Genomic DNA, 25092 nt, shown 5'->3' with positions numbered 1-25092 from the left:
GGAGCAATAGCCTGGAGAATGGGAGACGGGACGGGGTCAAGGGCGCAGGTGGTCGGTCGGGCGGAGGTCACCAAGCTAAGAACTTGATTGGGAGACAAGGGGGTGAAAGAGGAAAGAGAGGGGGATGAAGAAGTTAATGTTGGTGAAGTGATAGAAGATGGATTAGTAAAGGAGGAGCGTATGTCGTCTATCTTGTTTGTAAAGTAGTCGACAAAGTGGCTCGGCAAAAGGGTGGAAGGAGGAGGGGGACAGGGGGGATCAAGGAGGTTGGAAAAGATAGAGAAGAGTTTTTTGGGGTTAGAGAAGGAAGACTGAATTTTGGTCAGGTAGAAAGAGCTTTTGGCTGCAGAGATAGAGGTAGAGAATGAGGAGAGGAGAGATTGATAGAAGAGCAAGTCATCCGCTTCATTCGACACGGTGTCAACTTTTGACTGCAGCAGAGTATGAGTGTTGGAGCAGAGGATGGACAGTCATGGCTGTTTTCAGTCCACGCAGTTTCTTATTCATACAGTTATGCAATTCATGTTTGTATGCTGCATATCAATGCTTTTGTACCCTTTCTTTAGTGTTTATGTTGGGCCCCTTCGTACCAATTGAGCATAGTTGTAATGCCACAGGCTACATGAGTATTGTTGCTGACCATGTCCCTCACTTTATGAACACAATGTACTCCTCTTCTGATGGCTACTTCCAGCAGGATAACGCACCACATCACCAGTTCATATCATCTCAAACTGGATTCCCCAGATCTCCATCCAATAGATCATGTGTAGTAGGTGGAGCTGGAAAAGGAGAACCACATTATCGATGTGCAGCCAACACAACTGCAAGCGACTGCGTGATGTTATCAAGTCGATATGTAACGTTGCAAATGAATGTTTTACAGCACCTTGTTGAATGTATTTAGATGGAGTCCAGACTGAAGAATTAAAGGGCACGTATGTTCTTTTTGCATTCATCCTTGTATTTTGGTTTTCTCCTGTTTTACATGCTTTAATATTCAAACACACTTTACTTTTCTCAAACTGTCTATTTGAACATACCAAGTCATCCTCTCTGAGGTGTTTTGGTTCAGCGCCTGTCTCTTTAAAACTTATTTCACAATTTGTGGGTTGGTAGCACTGATATAAGAAGTGGAAGTCGTCATGTTGTCTCCGCTTTGTTTTTTGGACTCTGTTTGGACTGCAGAGGAGTGAAATAGAGAAACTATATACATTCCGCTCTGGTAGCGGCAGAGACCTATCAATCACCTTGTAGGCCTGCCCTAAATCACCCTGCTTTATGGTGTATGTGATTAGAAATGAACATTGTGCTTTATTGAAGAAGACTTAAACAGAGATTGAGACCATAAACTCATGTTTACAATATTCAATGAGGGAATAAATCATCATAGACTTCTATACAACCAGAGCAGTCGCCCCCTGATGGACATTAGAGCGTGCATTTACTTCCACATTGGTTTCACTTTTCAGAAACTAGAGGTTGCTGCCTGGTTGGCCGACACTCCAGATACTCAAACATATGTGCACAAGCAGTGAACTAGCAACATGTACCACATATTAAAAATATATATATAAAAGCACATTTTTGCGAGAAAATATAAGCAATAGCACAACTAATGCAGTTGCTGGGCATCCATAACAAAACTACAATTCCCATCACTGTCTAAATACTGATTCGGTAGAAGCCAGGCTTTCAACACCATATTATATATTTTTCTTCTTCTAGTAGTAATATGTAGTATATATATCCATATCCTTTCTAGTAGTTATGTGAGGGGGAGACGTCCGTGTAGACAGGAACAGGAAGTGGATGTCAGGCATCACCTGATCGTCTCGGCGCTACACAGGAAGTCGGTTGGCCATTTCACCATGGCTGCCGTCTGCGAATAGACGAGGAGTAGAAAAAGTGACATGATATAGTCGGCTTTCTCCGTTTACAGGACAGTTGACTCGGTTCCGTGTGTTAGCTGCTGTCGACATGGCCCAATGCGTACAGTCCGTGCAGGAGTTCGTCCAGGACACGTTCGTCCCGATGGTCGCCGTCTTATGCAGCGAAGAGGCGGAGAGAGTGACTCGTAAGAACAACCTGAATTTCGCTGAGCTGCTGCGGCCTTTCTGCAGACTGACGTCCGACGGTAAGCTCAGCGGTTCACGAGCCACCGGAGCTCCAGACAGTCGGAGTCACAGCGGCCACGCACGGAGCCTCGGTCGGGTAGCTAGCGTCTTTAGCCTGCTAGCGCACTGGCCGCGTCTCAGCAGCTGTGTGCGTCGAGCAGCGGGGAGACGAAGGGTGACTCCCGACCACGGAGCCTCTGGCAGCGAGTCTCGGGGAGGCGCGTTGGGACTGTTGGTTACTATTCGGCTGCTCTGTTGTTCGTTTATTAAGAAACTGCTCAAGGAGTTTCGTGCGTCCGGTGACCCACGGGCTCTAGCTGCAGCCCGCACATGAAGGCTAACTCGAGTGAGACGGAGATGCGAGCCGAGCTGTCACAAGCCAACGTCAACACGAGAAGGCCACGGGAGCGAGGGGCAGCGGCTGGTCGTACGACACGCTGCATCTCTATTTGACACACTGTTGTCAGGCCAATGTCCTCACGCCACAGCACTTGAACAGGAATACATAACGATCTAAATGATCATTGTCAATTAGTCCTTCCTAAACCCTGCCCCTTTTGCCTCTGTTCCAATAAGAGTTGAACAAACTGGACATCTATATACTTTAGCCTTTTCCTGTTTTACTTGGATAACATTACTCTGTAGGTCACACTATGTTGGGTTCACACTATTCACGGACACATTATATTGTATGGAGTCACATTATAAATTGACTAATGTTAGCTAAATGCTGTCTAACAGATTGCTCGTTCAAGTTAGCTTAATGTCAGATCACCAGTGTCAGCCGGGCTGGCTTCCTTATCACTGGACAGGTTGGTTGCTGTCCTAATTTTAAGAGAAATTATTTATCATTTGCCAGAAAAGATCGAAGGCTGATGTTTCTTTGTTTATATTCTCTCTATGTGCAGCCCAAAACTAACACAAGGCGTTATTTATTTGGTTATTCACCTGTTATGCTGCCCCGTCCATCTTTCGGCAATTAATGTTAATGCATTTTATTTTGTTCTTCCAGTTTAGCACTAGTAGCGTTGTCAAAAAGGAATTACGTTTGGGAACATTCAGCAGCTACTCGATGGTTTTACAGTAGAGATGCACCGATCAGGTTTTTTGTGCCGATCACCGATCACTGAAATCAGTATCTGCCGATCTGATAATACCGATCACGGTGTCGATTGAAGCATTCTATTGATTGTGTAGCATTATTGCTATGAGGACTATGAGGAAATACATATAAAGCACCTCAAACATTAAAGAAATTACCGATTTCTTTAAACATTTAGGACTTTTACTTTGAAAAATGTCCTAATTGATACATTAAAATAGTTTGATTGCTATTGTAGGGGATTTCAGATATGTATGGAACACATCAGCATTATTCATTTCCTGGAACTCTTGGGGAAATCTATATTCAGGACTTTTTTTAACATACAAAAGTCTGACTTATTTTTATAAACTCTTCCTTGGTACAGTAAAAATGTTTTAATGTTAGCATTAAGCTAAATCTCAAATGATCTCTAAAGATACAAAATCAGTTCATTGTTTACTTTTATATGCTAGTGTATGATTTGTCGACATCTTATTTTGAAACATGGATGTTGTTTCACGTGGTTCATTCCCCTAACTTTGCAAATCCGGATGTTGTCACTTAAATCCTTCCGCTAACTTTATCAAAACCCTCGCTCGCTCCCGATCGAATGCGTTTACCGTGAACATCAGTCTATAGGGGCAGACATGTGAGAGTCGGCTGAGTTGACCCAGAGATTCAACTCGGGGGATGGGGACGCCGCTCGGTGCGTGAGGATCCCCCCGTGGACCTCTCACTCTGCGGCCCTCGCCGGGCGCATCGTCTCCGTTGCGATGCGCGGCGATTGAAACATCTCTGATAGTTTTTCTCGCAGTTGTTACGTCATCTGATCGGCCGTTTTGAGAACGCCGATCAAAACTGATAATGGGAATATCGGCCGATATGGATCGGCGCCGATCAGATCGGTGCATCCCTATTTTACAGTACATCAGCCATCAGTGACTGGGAGGACAACGTATGAAAATCATCTGAAATAAAAGCCGATTAAAGCACATGTTGACAGTATCTTCGGAATTACTCTTATTGCCAGTGAGGTAGACAAAGGTCTGCACAGAGAGTTTATATTCAGTATTTAATCTAGTTCTAAAGTAGATCTTAATCTAAAGTAACACACAGCAGTATGTGCATCTGTCTTTTCCTTTTTAAAAAGGAGGTGGCTTTATACACATGTTACTCTGAATACCAAATAGTTAAGAGCCTAAAAAAAGGCCAATACACGAACACTACCAATGCCAAATGCTACATAAATAAACCAGTTCTACAGCCCTGTAGATATACTCCCTCAAGTTGAAACCCAGCCTTGTTTAGAAAGCTTCAATTCAGTTTCTTTTATATCTCCTAATATCACAAATTCCAGGCTGGTCCACCAGGCAGGAGGCATCAGACACGGCCAGGTCCAATGGACCCGATAGACATGAAGTCACTCACTGGCCAGATTTGACGAAGACGGCTCTCTGTCTCCAACTCGCTTTAGACTTGAGAGCAGTGAGGCTCTAAATGATAAGCTCACATATGTTGTTGAAAATGGGAACAATGTTGAAATGCCTGTTTGTTTGGATTGTTTGCACAACAAAAAGAAAAAAGTCCTAAATTATTTCCAGAGCCCCTCCATATGCAAAGTCAGAAACGTCTGGCCCATTTATGGAGATCCGCAGGCTGCTTCAAGATGGTCTCCTTGCAGCCTGTCGTGGATATTTCTCTTGACCGGCAAACGCATTTACTTTTAGGCTTTAAATGGCAAATCCCATTGTGAAAAGTATTTACCCTGTTCATGGTTGAGAAGTCCCTCTCACAGTTTACACTGCTGACCGGGTCTGTCAGGCCAATGGAAGCCAGCGGGCTCATTGTTGGGTACAAGACACCAGGCTCCTCATATTTTGAGGACAATTCTGACAGTATGGCCAGCTGTGTCTTGTTTGAAAAAGGTTCCACGTGATATCAGTAACTGATAACTAGCTGTCTGCTAGTTAGCTAGCCTGCTTTCATGCTAAACTGGTTACAGAAAATGAGCCGAACAAAGTTGTCCCTCATCAACAGCAGTTCCTTCCCTCGCTGGGACAGTGTGTGGAAAAGGCTTCAAGTTGTTCTATTTGACTGCTCTGGCTCTCACGCTACTGCTCTCCTTAGTTGCCCCTGCAAAACGTCACCTAGTGAGTCCGAGACATGTTGAAGGTTTATATACGGACGTTGGCATGGTTACTAGGATGGGAGCAAAGAAATGTCCTCACCTGCTGTTGTTGTTGTTGTTTTTAGCAATATCTTGCACAAAAGGCCATTTTCTCTTATGGCATCTCGATCCATGAAATGCACACTGGACACGAGTTGAGCATGACCACTTATGTTTGTAGACTTAAGTTTCAATGCAAACGTTCATCTGGTAAGCACCTTCTACAAATGCTTTCGTCTGCAGGCAAGTCATGAATACTTCAGTCGTGCCATCCAAGAAGGGAACTTGGTCAATTTCTTTAATGGCATCTAGGCCGAGAATCTTGTTCACTAGGGCCTTTTTTTGGACAACAATATATGTCTCTGCCACAGCGTGTGCCGGTTTTTCACTTGACTGCTAGTCCAGCTAGTAGGTGGCTCGATATGAGAGTCCCAAAGCCTTGCGCTTTCTTGAGATGTTTTCTCCCCACATTCTCGGCACAACAGAGTTCATGTAGCAGGATCCCCAATGAAAGAAAATTCAAGTGTCACTATATTGCCTCTTTATCAGGGATGGGTCTGGAATGAGGTTAATCAGCATCATGTCCAGGTTCTGTATTTTTTTCCAAAGACATACCTGACAGTCTATCGACGGGGCCTTTGCATTTTTGTGAACACCTTTTATCTCCACACTTCGAAAGGAGGGGTGTGGGGAGGTGGCGCAACTGACCGGAAAAAAGTTTGAACTAGCACTTTCCGCTTGCTTATAATACAATTATCTTCATTTCTAGGGAAATTCACACGACAAACGCATGTATTAAAAACAGTATGCAGACACCAGTAAATATATGTCTTGTTATCTTCTTCTCTAGGTCACATCCGGGACCCCAATAACCAGGTGCAGGTTGTAAAAAACCTGCGCATCTGTGTGAACAATGTTGTGACGAGCCCAAACACGGCCTTCAGCCCCGCCCAGCGGCGAGTGCTCAATGAAGTGGTGTTATCCTGCCAGCCACAAGAGGGCGCTGCCACCAACGTGATCACGGCTGTAGACTGCGACCTCAACTTCAGTGGTAAGGACCGGATCTGGAACATTGCAGCACGATCGATAAACTGTACAACACATTATATTGTGCAAAGTTCATAGAACACAATATTGTTGTCGGCCACTGTGTCAGATTCTGTGATTTATAGGGATAATTTCTTATCGTGACTCAGCCGAGAGACACGACGTACTACATGTTGATACCCAAACAATCATTGCTGGCAGTCTTTCATGACGAGCATGATGTCATCAGAAAGAAGTTGCAAGGAACTGACTTTCATTTCTAAGAATATAAACAAAAAATGTCATCTGAAGCGGTGTGTAATCATACTGTCTTGTGGTCAGAAAAGGCCTTAAAAAAAGAGACATATATGACTGGACCCGTTCTTGTTTCCCATGAAGAGGACAGTGTGGTCTGTCAATCCTCCAGAGAGTACTTGAGGTAACCGTAACCAATTCTTTTATCCAGCAGTGAAACCTCAATGTGGCAAGCTCACGCCACCGCAGGGGATTTCACAAAGCAGAAATTGACAGAACGCATCATAGAGCACGTTGTGGAAGGCCAACAAATTCTTGCATGCTCGACTTTCTGTCAGGACCCTCCACTTCTGTCGGTTCTGCATCAAGTTTGTTTTGCAGCGATCTTGCGTTTAATTGTTTTACGGCAGTATTATCCAACAGGTTTCTATGTAGTGTTTCTTGGGATGAAAAAACATAATTGCAGGATGTCAATTGTTGACATTACAAGAGCATTCACCTTCAGTTTTACCTCCAGGGGAGAATACGGCTATTCAGATGAGAAAATAAAAATACAAAAGGGTCTAATTGTATTGTCTTATGTATGCAATTTCAGAGAGAAGCAGACATAATGGTCTGCATTATGTGTTTGAAGGATGTATCCAGAATATGAAAACAGTTTGTGGAAGCAGGTTACAAAGATAAATATAGAAGCTACAGAGCATATCACCTGGTGATTGAGACAGAAGACAAGGAAATTAAGGAACAGTGTTCCTTTAAAGCCGGGTAGGTCTTTAATACCTGTTGCATTCATTAAAAAGCTGAAGCAGCACGTGTTTACATTCAGTATACCGTCAATAGCTAGCCTAGCATAGAAGTTCTAACGCTACTTAACAATGTGCTAATATTAGTGCCACTAACATTTTAGAAAGGCAAATCTCCTTCAAACCCTTTTAAGTTGAGGATTATCACACATCATTTAACCATCACTAGCTCATCCGCTGAAGCAGCCTGATCATGAAGACACTCTGAAACATTGATGAGTCCACAGAGCCGAGGCAGCAGTCAGAGCCTGGTTGGAGCTGGCCCCATGCGACGCTATGATGGGCCAGCATGCGTTCCAGGGTCAGGATTACTTCCTAGTTACCCAGTCTGTTCTCGGTTTCAAATAAAATGACACAATTAGCGTTGGGACGACTGTAAAACTACCTACAATGACCGGCCATGTGACCTTCTTTGTCTCTACGATGCTTCTCCTCCCTGTTTGTTTCCTTGATCACCTGTAACTTCTCATTTTGAATAAAGAGACCGTGAAGGAATTGGCATGTTGCTAACACTGGCCCTGGCTGTCTGCTTCCACCTATCAGATCACTCTCTTAAAGCTAGCGCTCCCTGGTACAGTGCCTGGAAAGAAACACTGTCTGAAGTCAGCACCTCCAAGCACTACACAGGTATCCCTGACTACTGGCTGATGTGTGGGTAGATGTAGTCCTCTCAGCTAGTTTCCACTAGCTGTCTCTCTACTCTGTTACTCTGGTGGCTGCTTTCTGCTATGTGTTGAGATTGCTAGAAATATGAAATGATAACGTTTTTATTTTTATTTTTTAGATAAGGCCAGCTAAATAAATGTGTATGCACAAAAGCCGTGCACATGCCTTTCCCCCTGCATATAAAGTGTTATTTCTAAAGGAAGAATGCGTCACTTCCAATCGACTTCGGTGCACAGTTTTCTCAAGCCAGATGGAACGAGGAGAATAAATATGAGGTGATCTTTTCTTATAGTTGGGTTTTCTGTCATTTTGCACACTGCTCATCGGAGGATGTGATGAGTGGGGTTCTGCTTCTAGTCGTACGGGTGTTGGTTCACCCCTTTTGATTCTGGTGTGCAGATCGATGACCATAAACACAGCGAAGTGCAATGCAGCGTCTGTGTGATTGGCAGCTGAGCAGGAAGAGTCAGTGTCTTAAAGAGCCTGAACCTGTTCAAAGATGGCCGCTATGTTCCACTTTGTAGTAGTCGAGGATCAAGGTTGTCGGATCAAAGGCTCAGTGATGGAACTGAGCCTTTTGTAGCTGATAATAACTGATGACGCAAGTAAATGCATTGCTCTCCTTCTTCACACTGTATTAATGATTATGGTATTGTAATTGGTTAGTAAGGAAGGAAGTAGTGTTGTCACAACACTAAAAGGATGACTTCGTTTAGGCAAGTATTGAGTTGGATACGACGCCATAGAGAAAAGAAAGAAAACAGGAAATGAATACAATTTTTGTTCTTTTTTCTTCTATGAATTAAAAGTAATATTTTGACTGTCAATGCAAGATAGAGGAGAATGAGAGAAAAGCCATAAAACACCATGAGTGGATTATTGTACCACTGTATGCTGTTCAAACGTCTTCCTATCCAACCAGGACTGGAGAATGTCTTCATTTAGATCAGCTCCACGTTCACATCTTTCTACCTTCACATGTGACATTGCTGCTTATAACTGGTTAAATCCTTGCAGAGATGTGTACGAGCAGTACTGTGAGCTATTTAGTTGAGTAACTTCTTATTGAAATGCTCTGTTAGGCATACATATGCCTCAGGATTCTATTGTGAAAAGTAAGAATGAAAGTGAGCTGTAATAAGCTGCTAATGCTGCCAGAAAGTTCTCCGTCTCAGTTCATGCGGCAGAGCCTCTGTGTTATATAACCTTCACAAGCATAGGAACTACTGCTAACCTCCGTCTGCAGTCCTTTAGTGCCATCTCTCACTTTGTGGATGACCTGGGATCGGTTGGTTAAAGCACTTTTCAGTGTGCATATGAGAAAAAGCAGGAAGCGATTGGCACACCCCGTCACGTCCACAACTCCTCGAAATACCTCATTAAACCAATGACTTCCTGCTACAAAAATATAATGAGGTGTTGTACCGTCTATAACAGCAGGTTATTGTAATGCCTTTCTACTTGTGTACGGCGCAATAGATGGAGAGTGGAGAGACGGATCGTAAAGCTATTGTTATTTATTGGATGGAATCCTGCATCTCATTTTGTCTCTGTTTCTAGCGACCACGCCCTGGTTTGAAGCCTACAGGGAGACCTTCCTGCAGTCAATGCCCGCCTCCGAACATGAGTTCCTCAACAACTACCTCGCATGTATCCTTTCCTTCCGCCAGAGCACACAACTGGACTCTGCTCACGGAGAGTCAACGCGCTGTGGTCAGGTCTTTTCAAAAGTTTGCAGTGAGGTTGACCGGTGTCCTGGTTCATCGGGGTGATCTGTGTGCCGTCTATTCACTACAGCGCGACTGGTACTATTTCCTCTGAGGTTTTAGCCAAGTCTGAAACCTCTATGTTGTGTATGTTATGAAACAAATAGTGGGAAATAGTTTGACTCTTGTTGGTAAACATTGAAATATTTTTAGGACCGTAAAGCTCCTGAAAACGTGGTTTTAGAATCTTAAATATCTCTAACATTAAATAAATACACAGACATCACCTTTTTTCACAACTATTTCTCGCTCACCGCGATATGGAGGAGAGCACAATACATACAGAACACATTAAAGAAGGAAAACTGTTCAGACTTAGCTGCTCATGTTCCACTTTAATGGTTTTAAGGTCAAATACCAACAAGCTAACAATAAACACTGCCAGGGTTACAGTTCGTGATAAAATATATCTTAATATAGAATAAAACATTTTCACCATTCTGAATGTGGACCTTTGGGATTCTCTGCTGTGAAGCAGCAGTGTGTGATTCTAGCATTAGGAGCTGTTATCATTAAATATAGAACTGATTTTGAGCTCTGGTTGTATTTGATTACGAATGAGTCGTTTCAAGTAGACTACTTACATTTTTTATTGAAAGTCAATATCAAGTATTTCAGCATCGACCCTCCTGCTTGAGTGTCCCCGCTCTGTTATTGAGTTGCGTGGTTGTTGGTCCTTGACGCTCTGGTCCTGGCAGGCCTGCTGGTGGTGTCCTCCACCGAGACGGTCCCTGTGGAGCAGTTCCTCAAGCTCTCCCAGGAGCAGCACAGGATCCAGCACAGCGGAGATTACACCAACCCCAAGTGGTTCATCCCCAACACGCTCAAGTACTACGTCTTACTGCACGACATGAGCGAGGGGGAAGAACAGAGGTACTGGAAGGAGTTCCACCCTGCCTCGTATATTGCGTGGTGTGTTTCTCTGCTCAAGAACTATGAATGACGAGAACTTTGTGTCGCTCTCACTCCAGGGCCGATTCAGTGTACGAGGATATGAAGCAGAGGTACGGTCACCAGGGCTGCTACCTGTTGAAAATGAACTCTCGTACCTTCTCGGCTGAAGAAGACGAACAGATTCCAGACCCCTGGAGTCAGTACCTGCACAGGAATCACCTGCAGAACCAGGTGAGCACCGTAGTAAATCCACCAGAGGACTTATGTAATATTATATACGATGTATTACTATTCCCTGGGTTAAAATGATGACCCATCTCGCAGGAGGTGCTTGATGCTGCTGTGGAGAACAACATCAGTGCAACTGAAGGGGACACGCATCACTCTACAGAGAAAGGTCTGTCAATTCTACAGCTCCTTAACATACCAACGTACTAAACCTCTTGTTTAGACACCAACAGCTGTCTTCTGACTTGTCTGAGTGGGTTTTATGTGCCATTCCAAATTATGTATGTACTCACAAGTCCATGTTGTTTTACCTCGTTTACTGTGAGGTATTTTGCACTGGTTCTGAAACGTCTCGGTTTAAAACTGATCCCCTATCTGGCCTCCATCCGTAAATGAGACCATCAGAGAGAAGACGGTCTATTTCGAGAGTTATTCTTAATGCTGGACATCAATGCCACCGCGTCAAATTCCAGCAAAATCATATAACGTCCCGCAGGTTCAGCAGACACTCCTTCAGCGCAGAGACCAGCCCACTGTGGACCGACCCAGATCGGCCTTAGACCTGCAGTTGGAGCTCTTGTGGGAGGAGGAGCGGTATGCTCCAGATAGCAGCGTCTCCTGCTCCAGGAGCAGAAACTCGCCTCGGTGCGCCGCACTATGAGCCAACATTAAATATATATATATTAGCATAACTAAAAAAAAAAATTAAATTAATCATACATTTTAAATTTGATTTCCACGCTTATTAAAGACTTTCCTCTTTTAAAAAGTGTTTGTTTTCTTTGAAGACAACAACACAACACATGTTTTCACAGAAGAGGCACATATACAGATATATGAGGTTATTGTTAATATACGATGATAAAATGTTTTCTTCAAAAAAACATCAGAAAAAAAAAAAATTAATAGTCTACTCCATTCTGTCTGTCACCAAAAATAATGCAGCAGGTAGAGAGTGGCCTTGGTCGAACACATATGACATATGTCATATGTCATGTTAACTGAGGAGGGCATTTTTATACATTTACAAAATAAATTAAATTCACACTTTAAAGTCTTTATTTGACATTGTACACATAACACATAGAACAACCCAGAACAATCTCAATGAGGCAAATTGAAAGGCAGCCGTGTTCTCTGGTTCTGTTCTCTGTTCTCTGACTGACAGGCTGAAGATGTGCCTGTGGTGTGAGTGGGAGACTTTTTTGAGTTTTTTTGTTCATTGTTTTTGTTTTTTGTTGACAGACACAAGATTGACAAATCACGGGTAACGATTTAGTTCGTTGACGAGGGTTCTTTCCCGTCACGACCCACGCCCTCGGTTCTCGTTCCTCTGTGAGGGGGAGGGGAGGGAGAGGGGGAGGAGGGAGAAACTGATTCATCCATTATCAAAAACTAAACTTTTTTTATTTTTTCCTTGTGCCGGAGAAATAATTGTTTTTTAAAACGAAGCAGTGTCAAACCGCCGTGGGTTTAAAAATAAAAAAAAAAAAAATTAAAAAAAATTGCTAAAAATTTTGTGTTGTTTGTAGTGGCCAATTAATTCTCAGATTAGTTAACGTTTGACAGCCCTAATATATATATATATATATGATCATAGAGTGACTCACCAGGAAACCCTTGACAACACTGAGAAATCCTCTGGTTCATCTGCACAGAGCGGATTGTTTGGCTCTGAAAAAGAGTGAGCATCAAAAGTATCTATGTCTTGATTGAGCTTAGTTTCTCCCCCGTTTCCAACCAGACGAACCCGCCAACAGCCCGGAAAGCCATCCTCTCCAGTTGGACGCAGCGAGCAGCTCGGGGAGTCTGCACACCCTCAGTGATGTGAACCCTGAGCTGAAGAAAGGGGCGAGGGATCCGGAGAGCCTGGCGGGGGGAGCAGGGAGCCATGGGGCATGTCTGACCCTGAATGACCACGACCACATCAGACAGTTCATCCAAGAGTTCACCTTCAGAGGCCTGCTGCCACACATAGAGAAGAACATCCGGCAACTCAACGACCAGGTAGGGCTCCAAGCCTTCACCCGTCTCCACCCATGTGATGAACGAACATTCCCTTCCAGCGCCTCCTGTCGCCACTGATATGGATGAACAGAGGCAGACAGAAGAGTGCTGATCGACTCTTTGAGAGGCTGATTATTTACTGACATCATACACACAGTTGCATCACCCCTGCTACAACTAATGCAAAATACCACTTTCAGTTCATTTGCATTCCGTTTAATTTGATTTTGTTTCTTTGTGGGATATTTTACAAACTGCTTGTACATTTCAAAATAAAAAATGAGATTATTCGTTTTGTTGTGGTTTGGGAGCAGTGGCGCACCATGTGGCCACTTATATATGGCTTCATGTTCTTCCCCAAACATTTTTGAATCTAAGGCTGAACCGTTTCACACAAAAAACCTCCCAGCACTCAGACACCTGCTCTGCCTCTCCATCCACAGCTGGTCTCCAGGAAAGGTCTGAGCCGGTCTTTGTTCACCGCCACCAAGAAGTGGTTTGGTGGAGGGAAAGTTCCTGAGAAGGGCATCAGTGAACCAAAGAGCACATTTGGCCTTCTGTAAGCATTATTACCCTTCATATGATTTATTCATGTTCTGATACGTTGCCATGAACACTACACATTGTTGGTTTGATCTTTCTCGTCTGTGGTGTCAGATATCCCCCAGAAGCCCCTGAGCTGCAGATCAGGAAGATGGCCGACTTGTGCTTCCTGGTCCAGCACTACGAGCTGGCCTACAGCTGCTACCACACGGCCAAGAAAGACTTCCTGTCAGACCAGGCCATGCTGTATGCAGCAGGGGCACTGGTGAGAACACACGCCGCACACCTACCTTTCTATCTGTCCTGATGAGGACCATTTGTTAACCCTTTGGTATTTTTGCTTATCTTCCTTCCGCTCCTCTTGACGTCCTCTGTAGGAAATGGCTGCAGTGTCAGCCTTTCTGCAGGCTGGAGCTCCCAGACCGTACCCAGCTCACTACATGGACACCGCCATACAGACGTACAGAGATGTCTGCAAGTATGACCTCCTTACACAATGCTTCTTCTCCCTGCTGTCTCATTTTATTGTCAGTTCTTTGTGCTAATGAGAGTTCATCTAGAGCAGGGGTGCTCACACTTTTTCAGCACACGAGCTACTTATAAAATGACCAAGGCAAAATTTCAGGGGGGCGGGCCAATTTTTTTTTAATGTCATGCGATCTAGCAATACTACGCCGAGATCGACTGGTAGATCGCGATCGACATATTGAGCACCCCTGATCTAGAGGCTCACCAAAGTGAATCTTTCTTTGTGCACCCTAATGGATGACCTTATTATGTCTGATTTCTAGAGTGTGCATGTATTAGTGTCCTGAGCACAGTGGCCCATGACAGTGGGATTTCTCAGGGGTTTGGGTTCATACTGATATATGAAAACGGTTGCGTACGTTAAATAAAAGGCAAACAAACCCCGTTTCCAGGCAGTACGCGGTCAGGTGCACCCTGGCGAGACCACTCTGTGACCCAGTTCAGAGGACTGCTTTCCTCCCGTGCTCGTCCTCCTTTCTGTTTCAACGAAATCCGTCTCCTGTATTAATACACTGACTGTGGAGAGGTACCTCATGCCACCTCACTTCAGAACACCCAAAGTGTCCTGACGAACATGTGTTGTCGCCTCTGCCCTCGACAGGAACATGGTGCTGGCTGAGCGCTGTGTGTTACTCAGTGCTGAGATCCTCAAGAGTCAGGTTAAATACTCGGACGCTGCAACTCTCCTCATCAAGATGACCAGCGAGGTGAGCAAAGCTTTACAATACATATCATGATACAGGGGTTCCGCTTCAGTGTTGCAATTAATTATCAGTAAATCTGATTTAAAAATAGAAATCTGATTTTATGCAATCAGAACTGTTGGATTTGCATTGATCACAACCCTTTGTAGCATCAAAGCATGAACATTATATATTCAAGATTGATAATACGGAAATACTCAAGTGTGTCATGTTATGTAATGCCCTGGCTATTTTGTAGTATGGCGAAATGAGAACTGTTATTCCTTTTTATATAGTAGACACCAGTGATCCCACAATGTAATGCAGTTGTTTAAAGTTGGTTTCTGCCGTGCAAGAGATACATACTGTCATACACAAAGAAAATGTGAATTTAACATCCAAATGAGAGTAATGAGAACTCTGTAGTAGTTGACCTGTTTATGCCCATTTATACAAGTAGATTAATCACGTAAATTTGCAGTGGATTCATTCTGCTTGGCCCTTTTTCCCCCACTTCTGTGTACAGGACTCTGACCTGCGCAGTGCTCTGCTGCTGGAGCAGGCCGCCCACTGCTTTATTAATATGCGCAATCCCATGGTGCGCAAGTTTGCCTTCCATATGATCCTGGCCGGTCATCGTTTTAGCAAAGCAGGACAGGTGAGCCCTTTAACTGTGGTGGTCTAATCGTCATCTGTACCACGGCAAACACTTTCTATCCCATTCTGTTTGTGTTAGCATTATGGTATACTAAACATTTTCTATATTTTTGTTGTTTATTGAGTTGATTATCATCTGACATATGCTTTGGTTACACTTCATCTGATGCACCAGATGGTGTCAGCTGCGTCCTCATATGATACACTTGTGACTTTGTGTCCGAGTTCAGTGATTCCTTATGAAACCTGGCGACTGAGGTATCATAATAGAACGTAACGCCGCCTCTCTGCCGTCTCCATGTAGAAGAGGCACGCGCTGCGCTGCTACTGCCAAGCCATGCAGGTCTACAAGGAGCGGGGCTGGTCTTTGGCCGAGGATCACATCAACTTCACCATCGGTCGTCAGTCCTTCACACTCGGCCAGCTAGAGAATGCTGTGACGGCCTTCAGACAGATCCTGACCAATGACAGCAGGCAGACGGCCACACAGCAGGGCGCCTTCCTCAGAGAATACCTCTATGTGTATAAGGTAGCGGCAGTTTGTAACCACGTCTGTAGGCTGATCCGACTGCATAACAATAATGTGGAGTTCCCCAGGGCTGCGTTCTCAAATTCTGTTTCAGTTACATGACTCCTTCTGCTCAGATCATGAAAGACAGCAGCATATCTTCCCATTATACTATATATGGACCAGAAACAGATTTACATCACAATATCACCAAGCCAACATTTTAAACTGGAATAATATTTAACAATTAAAAGCTTTTTGTTTTTATATCTACAAACAAATTCTAAGTTGTTTGTGTAATTCCAGAGTGTGGTAGGGGGAAATGAAGACAGCCTCCCCCAGCTGCCTCTGCCCTGCATCCACAGCTCGGCCACACGCGTCTACTTCGGACACGAACGGCGCCTTGCAGAAGGTAACATGAAGAGGAGTTTGGATCGCTACCCAGTTCATTCACTGTGTTTATTCCCTCCTCGTGTCATTTTCATAAGCATTCTTATGTGGTATTAAAAATATCTTAATTCTTACATTTAACTTATCAAAATGTACCATGCAATACGAGTGTCACCTGACCAAGTTAGCCATAATTATAAACGTAATGAAATTAACTACTGAGGTGCTTTTGAGCGAAGGCTTACTGTAACTCATGAATGTGTAAATGTGACAGAAGAAATGCATTATAATATTATGTATAATATATATACCTGATGTATGCAGGTGAAAAGCAGGCAGCCACTCATGTGTCTCTGGACCAGGAGTATGATCAGGACCTGGCAGTCATGTGGTGCCACCTGGAGGAACAGCTTGTGGCTGCAGCCAACAGGGGGATTGTCCCAGCAACTTTCCACCCCACCCAGTGCTGCTTGAACAGCCAGACAGACAACCTGCGCTTCCCACTGGCTGTAGCCGAGGGTGAGCGCTCCTCGGCTACCTCGACCTTTACTCCGTACTTGGCGTTGGGACATACCAACGCTCGCCAACCAATCAGGAGGCACTATCTTCTTTTTCCATTGGGTTACCTGCTTAGTATACGGCCATCTTTCTGTCCCCACAGAGCCAATCATAGTGGAGGTGATGTTCAGGAACCCTCTGAAGGTTCCTCTGGCTCTGTCCAACCTCTCACTACTCTGGAGGTTCACTGCCGAGGGTGCAACTCCATCCGAAGAGAAGACGACTGACGAGTCAGCAGGAGAGGCCGTCACCAATGAGGAGACGCTGACTGAAGGGGTGAGCATCCCGGCCACAGTTCGATGGATGGAGGCTATGAACAACAAAAGCTAAGATTTCCACAGTCTCTTCAATGTCCGTTTCCTTCTTGCAGACGACACAGAAAGACGACGTCGTAACCACAGAGATCATCCTGGAGTTTCTTTTGGGTCCAGAGGAGACCAAAGTGGTAAGGGCTTGGATGGATCCACAGAGTGCAGAGACAGGGATGCATGTGTGTGTGTGTGTGATGTAGTGGAGGCTAACAAAGCATCGGCCTGATGAGGTATCGCAGCACTTGGTTGGAGGACTGGAAACGTCTCATCAGTTGCAGCTTCATGTTAAATAAGCTGAAATGCTCTTCAGTCTGATTGAGAATGCAGGTCAGAGATCAGATTTAGTTTCTATTCTGAGCTTATTTGAGAAGCAGAGCGTGCTTCTATTAAATGTAGGGTCAGGGATCTTCTTCAAAAACACATTTTCTATTTGATGAATTTCTCCTTATTTCCTGACAACAATCAATTTATCAAATCCTCTGAGAGAAAAAGAAAAAATCCAGTAACTGGATTCTCAGTTTCTCCAATTTAGCCTGAATGTAATGATTGGCCTGCCTGTCTGTCTGCCTGTCTGTCTGTCTGCGTCTATTCTGCCCGTTCACTCATTGCTCGTCACCAGTCAGAGAACGAGCAGCAGTCGTGTTCTTTGGTTGCGCACCTTGTGATTATTGTGGGCGTGTCTTTAGAGGAAGGCCTGAAGGGACCGGCTGTCGGTGTTGACCACATGGAGGCTTTCTCTCGACTTTAGAGAGAGTGATGCTAGATGTTGTTATCTGAATAATCCACTCTTTAAATACTAATATTGGTCAATAGCACACAACCATAGCTCATTTTAAGACCAACAGAATATGCGTGCTGTGTCTGTCTGTTGGGTTTGGCACCGTTTGGCTCCAGGTCATAGAGGGGGCCCTTCAGGTTTACGGCCTTGGGATTATTTTAAAGATGGGGATGTGTTGCTAAGTGTGATGGTCTCTGCTTTCCCAGTAATGCCTTCCCTTCACATGCTTGCATGTAAAAACTCTCTCCAGGAGAAATGCATAAAGGGGAAATCTGTTTTTGTTAGAGGTTTCACCCTAACCAGGCTTCTTCAATACGAGACTTATAGGAATGTGGTTATTGCAGAAAGCTGATCTTAAAGCCAACAAATAATAATTGCCGCTGTTCCTTCTTTGGCTCATGTGATACTTGAGACTGATAAACGTCCAGTAGTGTTGTGCCGCTAACAGTCACTGTGACCTTTGACCCCAGGCTCGACTCCGGCTGCTGCCCCACAGAACTGGCCAGCTGAACATTGTGGGTGTGGTTTACAACCTGGCTGCGGCCTCCTCTGGAGAGCCGGCTCCCAGCGCTGAAGGTACAGACTCCTCAACTGGGATTTGTTTGAATGCGATAGCTGCTGTCGTCTCGCTTCTGTGTCGTGTCAACAATGTTTGCGAGGAAACGACCCAGAGGGGCTCTGCTCCTGTCTACAGGCCAGCAGGCGTTGGAGCTCATGGTGGTTCGGGGCAGACAGGACCTGAAGATCCAGGGCCCACGACTGAACCAGACCAAAGAGGACAAGATGTTGGTTCGATATGGTCAGGATCGGCGACTGGATCCCATCATAACTCCACCAATGCCCCTAATGGAGGTACCACTGACGCACTCGTCTGTCGGAGTCTGGCAAATCTGAAGACGTAGATGTCACGATCAGATTTATTGCCCCAAAAACCAGGATTATTATCGGAAACAAAACCAAAATAAGATGTGAAAAAAAACTGCCAGCGATCATCATTTAATGAAATGTAATGTAATCATGACAGCCAAATTAATAAGCAACTGTCACTTATTGACACTTATCTGTGTGTGTGTGTGTGTGTGTGTGTGTGTGTTTGTGCGCGCCAGATCTTCTTCCTGCAGTTCCCCACTGCTCTGCTGTGTGGTGAGATCAGGAAGGCCTACGTTGAGTTCTGTAACATCAGCAGCGTCGCTCTGTGCGGCCTTCGGGTGGCGTCCACACACCCGGATTTCTTCACGTTTGGCAGCCAGACCACGACCCCCCTCACACCCGTCAGCCCGACTTCAGGAGAGAACTGCTCGGCCTATAAAACCACGGCAACTACCCGAGAGCCGGGCTCAGTGGCGTCTGAGACGCTGGTATCGGCGAAGGATTTCAGCCAACTCTCCGGTGTGATGGAGATCCCGATAGAAGGCAGCACACTGCAACCGGGGGAGTCCACACTGCTGCCTCTCTGGCTCAGAGGCCCAGACCAGGAGGGAGTCCATGAGATCAACTTCCTGTTCTACTACGAGGGCACAAAGAAAGGAATCAAAATCAGGTGACACAGGCTGCTTATTATGTTTATGGTTTACCAATTCCCTTTACTTCAATTATACCTGAAGTCTCTTCACTTACCCCTCATTACTAGACAAGCCATCATCTCTCTCTCTCTCTGCATGTGAAGTCATCGGGTGTTGCGTCACTCAGTGTTCATCTGTGCCAGTCGCTCTCTGAGCGTGCAGGCGTCGGCCTGCCGCAGCAGCGTCCCCCCGCATCACAGTGTGGACGACAAAGGTAGTGGCGGAACGCTGGTCTTCGTCGATGTGGAGAACATCAATACGGTGAGATACCCAGCATGCCTCTGGCTCACACTTTGCAGTTTGAACAGCCAGTCACTGCGCCGACGTGGTTTTAATCTTCCTCCGCTGTGCTCCCAGAGTGAAGCTGGCGTGCGTGAGTTCCACATCATCCAGGTGTCCAGCAGCAGTAAACACTGGCGCCTCCACAAGTGTATCAACCCGGCCAATGACAAAGGTGGGCTTAATTTTCAGTTTGTCCTTTTATTCTTTCTGCTGTAGCAGCGTGAGGGGTCAGCACAGCCGAGGTCATCATTTTGATGCCACCTTAAACATGTCTGTGAACTGCCCTTGAGCAAGGCACTTGAGCTGTTCAGTAGCAGCAATAAGAGAAAACGTCCCAGCTCTTGTGTCTGCCTCCCTCCTCCAGACTGTAAACTCGGCAGCAGAGAAAGAGCCAAGCTGTGTTTCAGAGCCACGCGATGCAAGCCCCACCAAGGTACCCATACATAAGTATATATAGATTAACTAACTAACTTTGGTGCGATGTGGAGTTTAGAATAGGCACTGATTTGTCTCTTTTGTCTCTAGCTACCTCGGCTGCCGTAGAGAAATACACCTTTGCAGACCTGAATCTGGGAAATGAACGGGTAAATAGAAGCTAAACGTCGTCGTCAGTTTAATTTGTCTGGCTGAAAGTCTGATCTAATTATGTTATAGGCCTGTCACGATAACTACTTGTGTTTGACCACACATCCCACAAACAACTGTGATAAATAATATTGTTGTCATTTTATGTTATTGATATGGTGAAGTACACACTTTTAAAGAGGAATTAACTTTGAATGCTTAGTGGGGAAAAATACTCAATAAATGAAACCTAGAGTATAAGTACACAGCCAAAGCAATAAATACATCATTAGACTCTCAGGCTGTTTTATTCTGGCACATTTATATGTGAACAAACGCGCATGTAGACACAACGAGGAATAAACATATACAAAATGAGTGAACAAGGATATACACATAATTTATTGTTTTTTGGGTTGCTGAAGTTATTATTCCTGACATCAGCTGAAATGTTTGAGTTGAGGACATATGTGACCACATTCACACAGGACATCAAACATTTTGACTATTTCCAGATATGTAAGCTCTTTTGAATATTCAGTCTCGAAGCATTTGTGGATCTTCCTGTAGATCATCAGCTCCTCCACTCCCTGTGGAGATTTCTTCTTCCGCGGCTGTCGGCCCTCGGAGTCTAAGCGAGTGGAGGTGACGTCGTCCAGGATGTCATCCAGCAGCAAGAGTCCGGTGTCTGACATCAGCAGCATCATCAGGAAGTGTAATGAGCTGGACCTCAACATCATCGTCATCTGGAAGGTACTTCTGATGTGGAGGAGTAGTATTGTACAGTGGTACGGCCCATGAACAGGACGGTTGTGAGATCAACAATAGATTCAGAGTTCATTTATTCACAATGTATCAAGTTCTGTTCACGATGTTGTTTCTTGATATTCAAACAGGATTCCTGTCAAAGCCTTGATACACGTTCATCATTCTGCTCCACATTTGGGTGGTTTACAGATGTAGGCCCTTATGAGAAATCCTACGGTGTTTATATTTTGTTCTCAGCTTAACCTGTACTACTGTTGAGTGTACGTGAGTTTCCAGTGTGTGTGTTTATGTGTGTGTGTGTGTGTGTTTAGGCCTATGTGGTGGAGGACAACAAACAGCTGATCCTAGAGGGCCAGCTCCATGTGGCGCTGCAGACCATCGGCAAAGAGGCCAGTTCTCTGACTCCCAAAGAGGTACAGTGCGGACACACACACACACTCACACAAAATGTATTACATGTATCTACTATTGTATTCATATATTTCACCATTTTTGTTAACCTAAGGCTTTTGTAAACTAATTTCCATCATCAAAACAGTTCGTTCAGATGAGTAAAGTTATGTTTTCACAAGAAATGACCTCTTTACACTGTCTAAAGACAATAGTGCTTCATTATATAGATAGCGGAGATCGTTCTTCATTGTGTTATGTATAACACATGGGTGTGTATCAAATGCAAGTGCCTTTTTAAAAAGTGAATTTAATAAATTCTGTAAAATCGAGAAAAAGACTTTAGACCCCAGAGGGATGAAGGTGAGATAACATTGTTTAGTTATCTAAAATCACTTTGGCTTATTTGATAAGGAATGCTGCACATTAATGAAAACATTCCTGTAAATGTGCCAGTTAACCAAGAGGCTATTTTTGATCTGAAGTCCTGAGAAGCAGATGTCAAAACATGGTTCAACACATGCTTTTATAGAATGTATGAGAACAATACAAGTCACTCAAAAGTGTCACAATAAGAGCTGTGTTAGGACACAAAGGATTCTGTCCAATGGCATGCTACAGGGCTTTTAATCTGAAATGGATACAGGAAGTGTTGCGTTGGAAGCAAATGATTTGGCCGGGCAAACAAGAGCAGTTAAAAAAATGAGGAGGCTTCATTCTGAAATATGACCAAATATTGTTATTAAAAAGAAACACACATGATGTCTCTAAAATAAACCCTCGCCTTCTTATCTAGACCTGGGCCCCGGGTTGATGTCATGTTGGATTTAGTATAGTTTTATTTCTAAAACTGATTGGATGAGGCCATACAACGTGTGTGTGTGTGTGTGTGTGTGTGTGTGTGTGTGTGTGTTGCAGGAAGCTCAGGAGATGGTGCTGCTCAAGTTTAAAGCAGAAGTTCCTGCTCCAGTGGCCCCGCCCTCTGCAGAGCTGTCCCAACTCATCAAGACCAACCTGCACTACCCCGAGACCTACACACACCCGTTTGCCCTGGAGAGGTGAGACTCGCCCAGTGCAGGCCTGTAGCTTAGCAACAGGCGGTGTGTGTTGATGGAGCTCCATCAAGTTGTGCTTGTGTGTGTCTAGTCTCTGTGTGGTGCCGGTCACCCTGACTCTGTCCAACTGCTCCTCGGCTCCAGTGGACGTCCTCATTGACTTAAGGCACAAAAGCAGCAGGTACGTGCCTTTTGTAGATGAAATATCAGGAATATATTTATACAGATACAACTTTTCATTTTGAGAATTGAGTGTGGACTGATGGAGAGAATGAAGTAATACGATTTTAGCACAAAGCAGTACTTCACAAGAATGTGAATAAAAGTGATGAAGCGAGGGCATGTTGCTGTCTGACGGTGGAAAGATGTTGACTACTTGATGGATATGCTGGTTCAATATCAATGTAACTTCAGTCGTCCTGGTTACCGTGAGCAGACTTTCTGAGACCTCTCTCTCTCTCTCTCTCATGCCGCTTTCAGCCCAGAGTCTCTGGAGGTCCACAGCTCGTTCACCTGGGTGGGTCAGACCCAGTACAAGCTGCAGCTGAAGCCTCAGGAGGTGCTGTGTCTGACCCTGAGAGCCTGTTTCCTCCAGGCAGGAGTCTACAACCTCAACACGCCACGAGTGTTCGCCAAGCTGGCCGAGCAGGGCGCCATGTGCGAGACGAGTCAGCAGGCGGCCAGTCCCGCCCTCATCATCATCAACAGTGCCCGAGTGGAGCCTCAGGGGGGCGTACTCGGTCTTCTTGATTGATACCAGACAGCAGGACGCATAATGTTTGTACCACTTCATGAAATATAAAACAGTGCATTACAGTTTATAGAGATCGATGAGTTTATGGACCTCCGAACTGTTTTAGTTTCATCCTCAACACGTCAAAGAGTTCCACTTGCATGTTGCGTTCTCCGTGTGCGGCCCTCTTATCGACACACAGGTCAACCCCCTACCAGCCGGTTTACACACACACACACACACACACACCTGCCACCAGCATCTCAAATGCCCCCTTATGGTTGAAAGCTAACAAAAGCGCGGCAGACACAGGCTGGTGTTGGACCAGATGTTGACCGGGCTTCTTTAGAACCGTGTGTGTGTCCATGACGACGAGAGGGCTTGTATCACTGGATGCATTCGCTTCTGTGCGTTCGGACTGATGCAACAACTCAAACCTGCAAATATACGGAACTCTGGAGGAATCGCGTGTGTAAAGTTCCTGAATGGACCATGCTGAATTTTTAAATTCTTTTAACAAGAGCTGTTTACACCCTGAATATTGTACACGTCTTAACTACTCCTGAAGAACCCTCACCCTCCCCCCTCCCGGCCATCCTCTGTGATTTCCACTCCGTCAGTACAACAGACCACCATGTCCCAATGTGTCAGCCAATCCAATCAGCAACCCCCCCCCCCCCCAAAAAAAAACCTGTCTATTTAACCTATTGTGATCGAGCTCTTGTTTGCATTGACTTGACAGCTTTTCTGAAAATGATGTATTATATTTATATAACAAATTGATTGTAAATAGAAAATAAAAATGTAACTAATGATACTGTATGTACCGTGAGCGTCTGGTATGTGGGATGGGAATTGTGGCATTTCTCTATGTACAGATTCGTATAGAGTAGATGCATAAAGGCTCTGCTGAGGTCATCCAGGACCGTAGCACCACGAGCTCTTGTCTAGTTTGATTTCTGACTGTGGGAGTGCTAGCAATTTACATTACAGAAAAGAATACTCTTACATCATTGATAGTATACTCACTGATAGCAATGTTTAGTAAAAAATGTTAAACCCCAAGTGAAGAAGTCAAATATGCAAAAACAATAGGCTACTGACTGGACTGAAGACTGTTGAGGTCAAGACTCAAATGCACAAGCTGTACGTACGTGAGGCTTCTGAGTTGGTCACAGACCACCAGGGACTGTAGCCAGTAGTGATGACCCCTCTGAGCACCTTCATGCAGAAGACCACGTCGGCATAGCTCAATGAGGGAAGATGCTCGGTTTGGTTCTGGACGCTGCTCTCAGCTGGGGAGGAGAAAGGAGACCGCTTCACATCTTTTTACCTAAACATTAGAACCAACTGCCACTTCTCCAACTCCAACACGGAAGAGTAATACTAAATTAAGCTTTCTAAAAGTTATGACTTGGGAAGATGGGAACATTGCACTATATATGACATTTTGTAACTTAATATATTTTTTATGATAATTAAGTTTAGTCTGACATCCAATCTATCATTTTTGCAATAGTATATAAAAAATGTATGACTGGTATACTATACACTGACATTTCATTTTTTTATTTGAATAGTGTTTATTATGACATTAATCCTTATGACATGCATCCTTTAAATGTTACACTGACATTTTGACTTTGTAATGCTATGCTCGAACATTTTATGGCATATTTGGGACACTTATGACGTACAACATTGACGTGTTCAGTGATGTTTAAGATATACTATACTTTGAATTTGTCATGCCATTTCTGACATATATT

The 25092-nt window shown here is 44.5% G+C and overlaps 1 protein-coding gene across 2 annotated transcripts; it reads left to right on the top strand.

Annotated features, from left to right (window-relative positions):
• The first annotated feature begins 1840 nt into the window (after positions 1 to 1840).
• trappc8 (trafficking protein particle complex subunit 8) lies at positions 1841 to 24145 on the top strand. 2 transcript variants are annotated; one of them, XM_056414613.1, is made up of 30 exons: positions 1841 to 2137; positions 6219 to 6419; positions 7996 to 8079; positions 9679 to 9768; positions 10583 to 10757; positions 10856 to 11009; positions 11103 to 11175; positions 12751 to 13013; positions 13457 to 13572; positions 13671 to 13821; positions 13934 to 14034; positions 14686 to 14791; positions 15294 to 15425; positions 15729 to 15953; positions 16239 to 16344; positions 16647 to 16841; positions 16984 to 17156; positions 17251 to 17325; positions 18440 to 18545; positions 18664 to 18821; positions 19076 to 19509; positions 19636 to 19792; positions 19889 to 19985; positions 20178 to 20246; positions 20339 to 20397; positions 20948 to 21130; positions 21457 to 21558; positions 22454 to 22593; positions 22682 to 22771; positions 23071 to 24145. In XM_056414613.1, exons 1-30 carry the CDS (start codon positions 1981 to 1983, stop codon positions 23342 to 23344), a joined length of 4446 nt encoding a protein of 1481 aa, XP_056270588.1. In that variant the 5' UTR covers positions 1841 to 1980; the 3' UTR covers positions 23345 to 24145. The 2 variants fall into 2 exon arrangements, with proteins under 2 accessions (XP_056270588.1, XP_056270589.1); XM_056414614.1 differs by lacking the exon at positions 7996 to 8079.
• The last annotated feature ends 947 nt before the right edge of the window (positions 24146 to 25092 follow it).

The sequence above is a fragment of the Pseudoliparis swirei genome, chromosome 5, assembly GCF_029220125.1.
Source record: "Pseudoliparis swirei isolate HS2019 ecotype Mariana Trench chromosome 5, NWPU_hadal_v1, whole genome shotgun sequence".
NCBI lineage: Eukaryota > Metazoa > Chordata > Actinopteri > Perciformes > Liparidae > Pseudoliparis > Pseudoliparis swirei.
The sequence above is the reverse complement of the archived record's forward strand: the minus strand, read 5'-3'. Positions and strand labels throughout refer to the sequence as shown.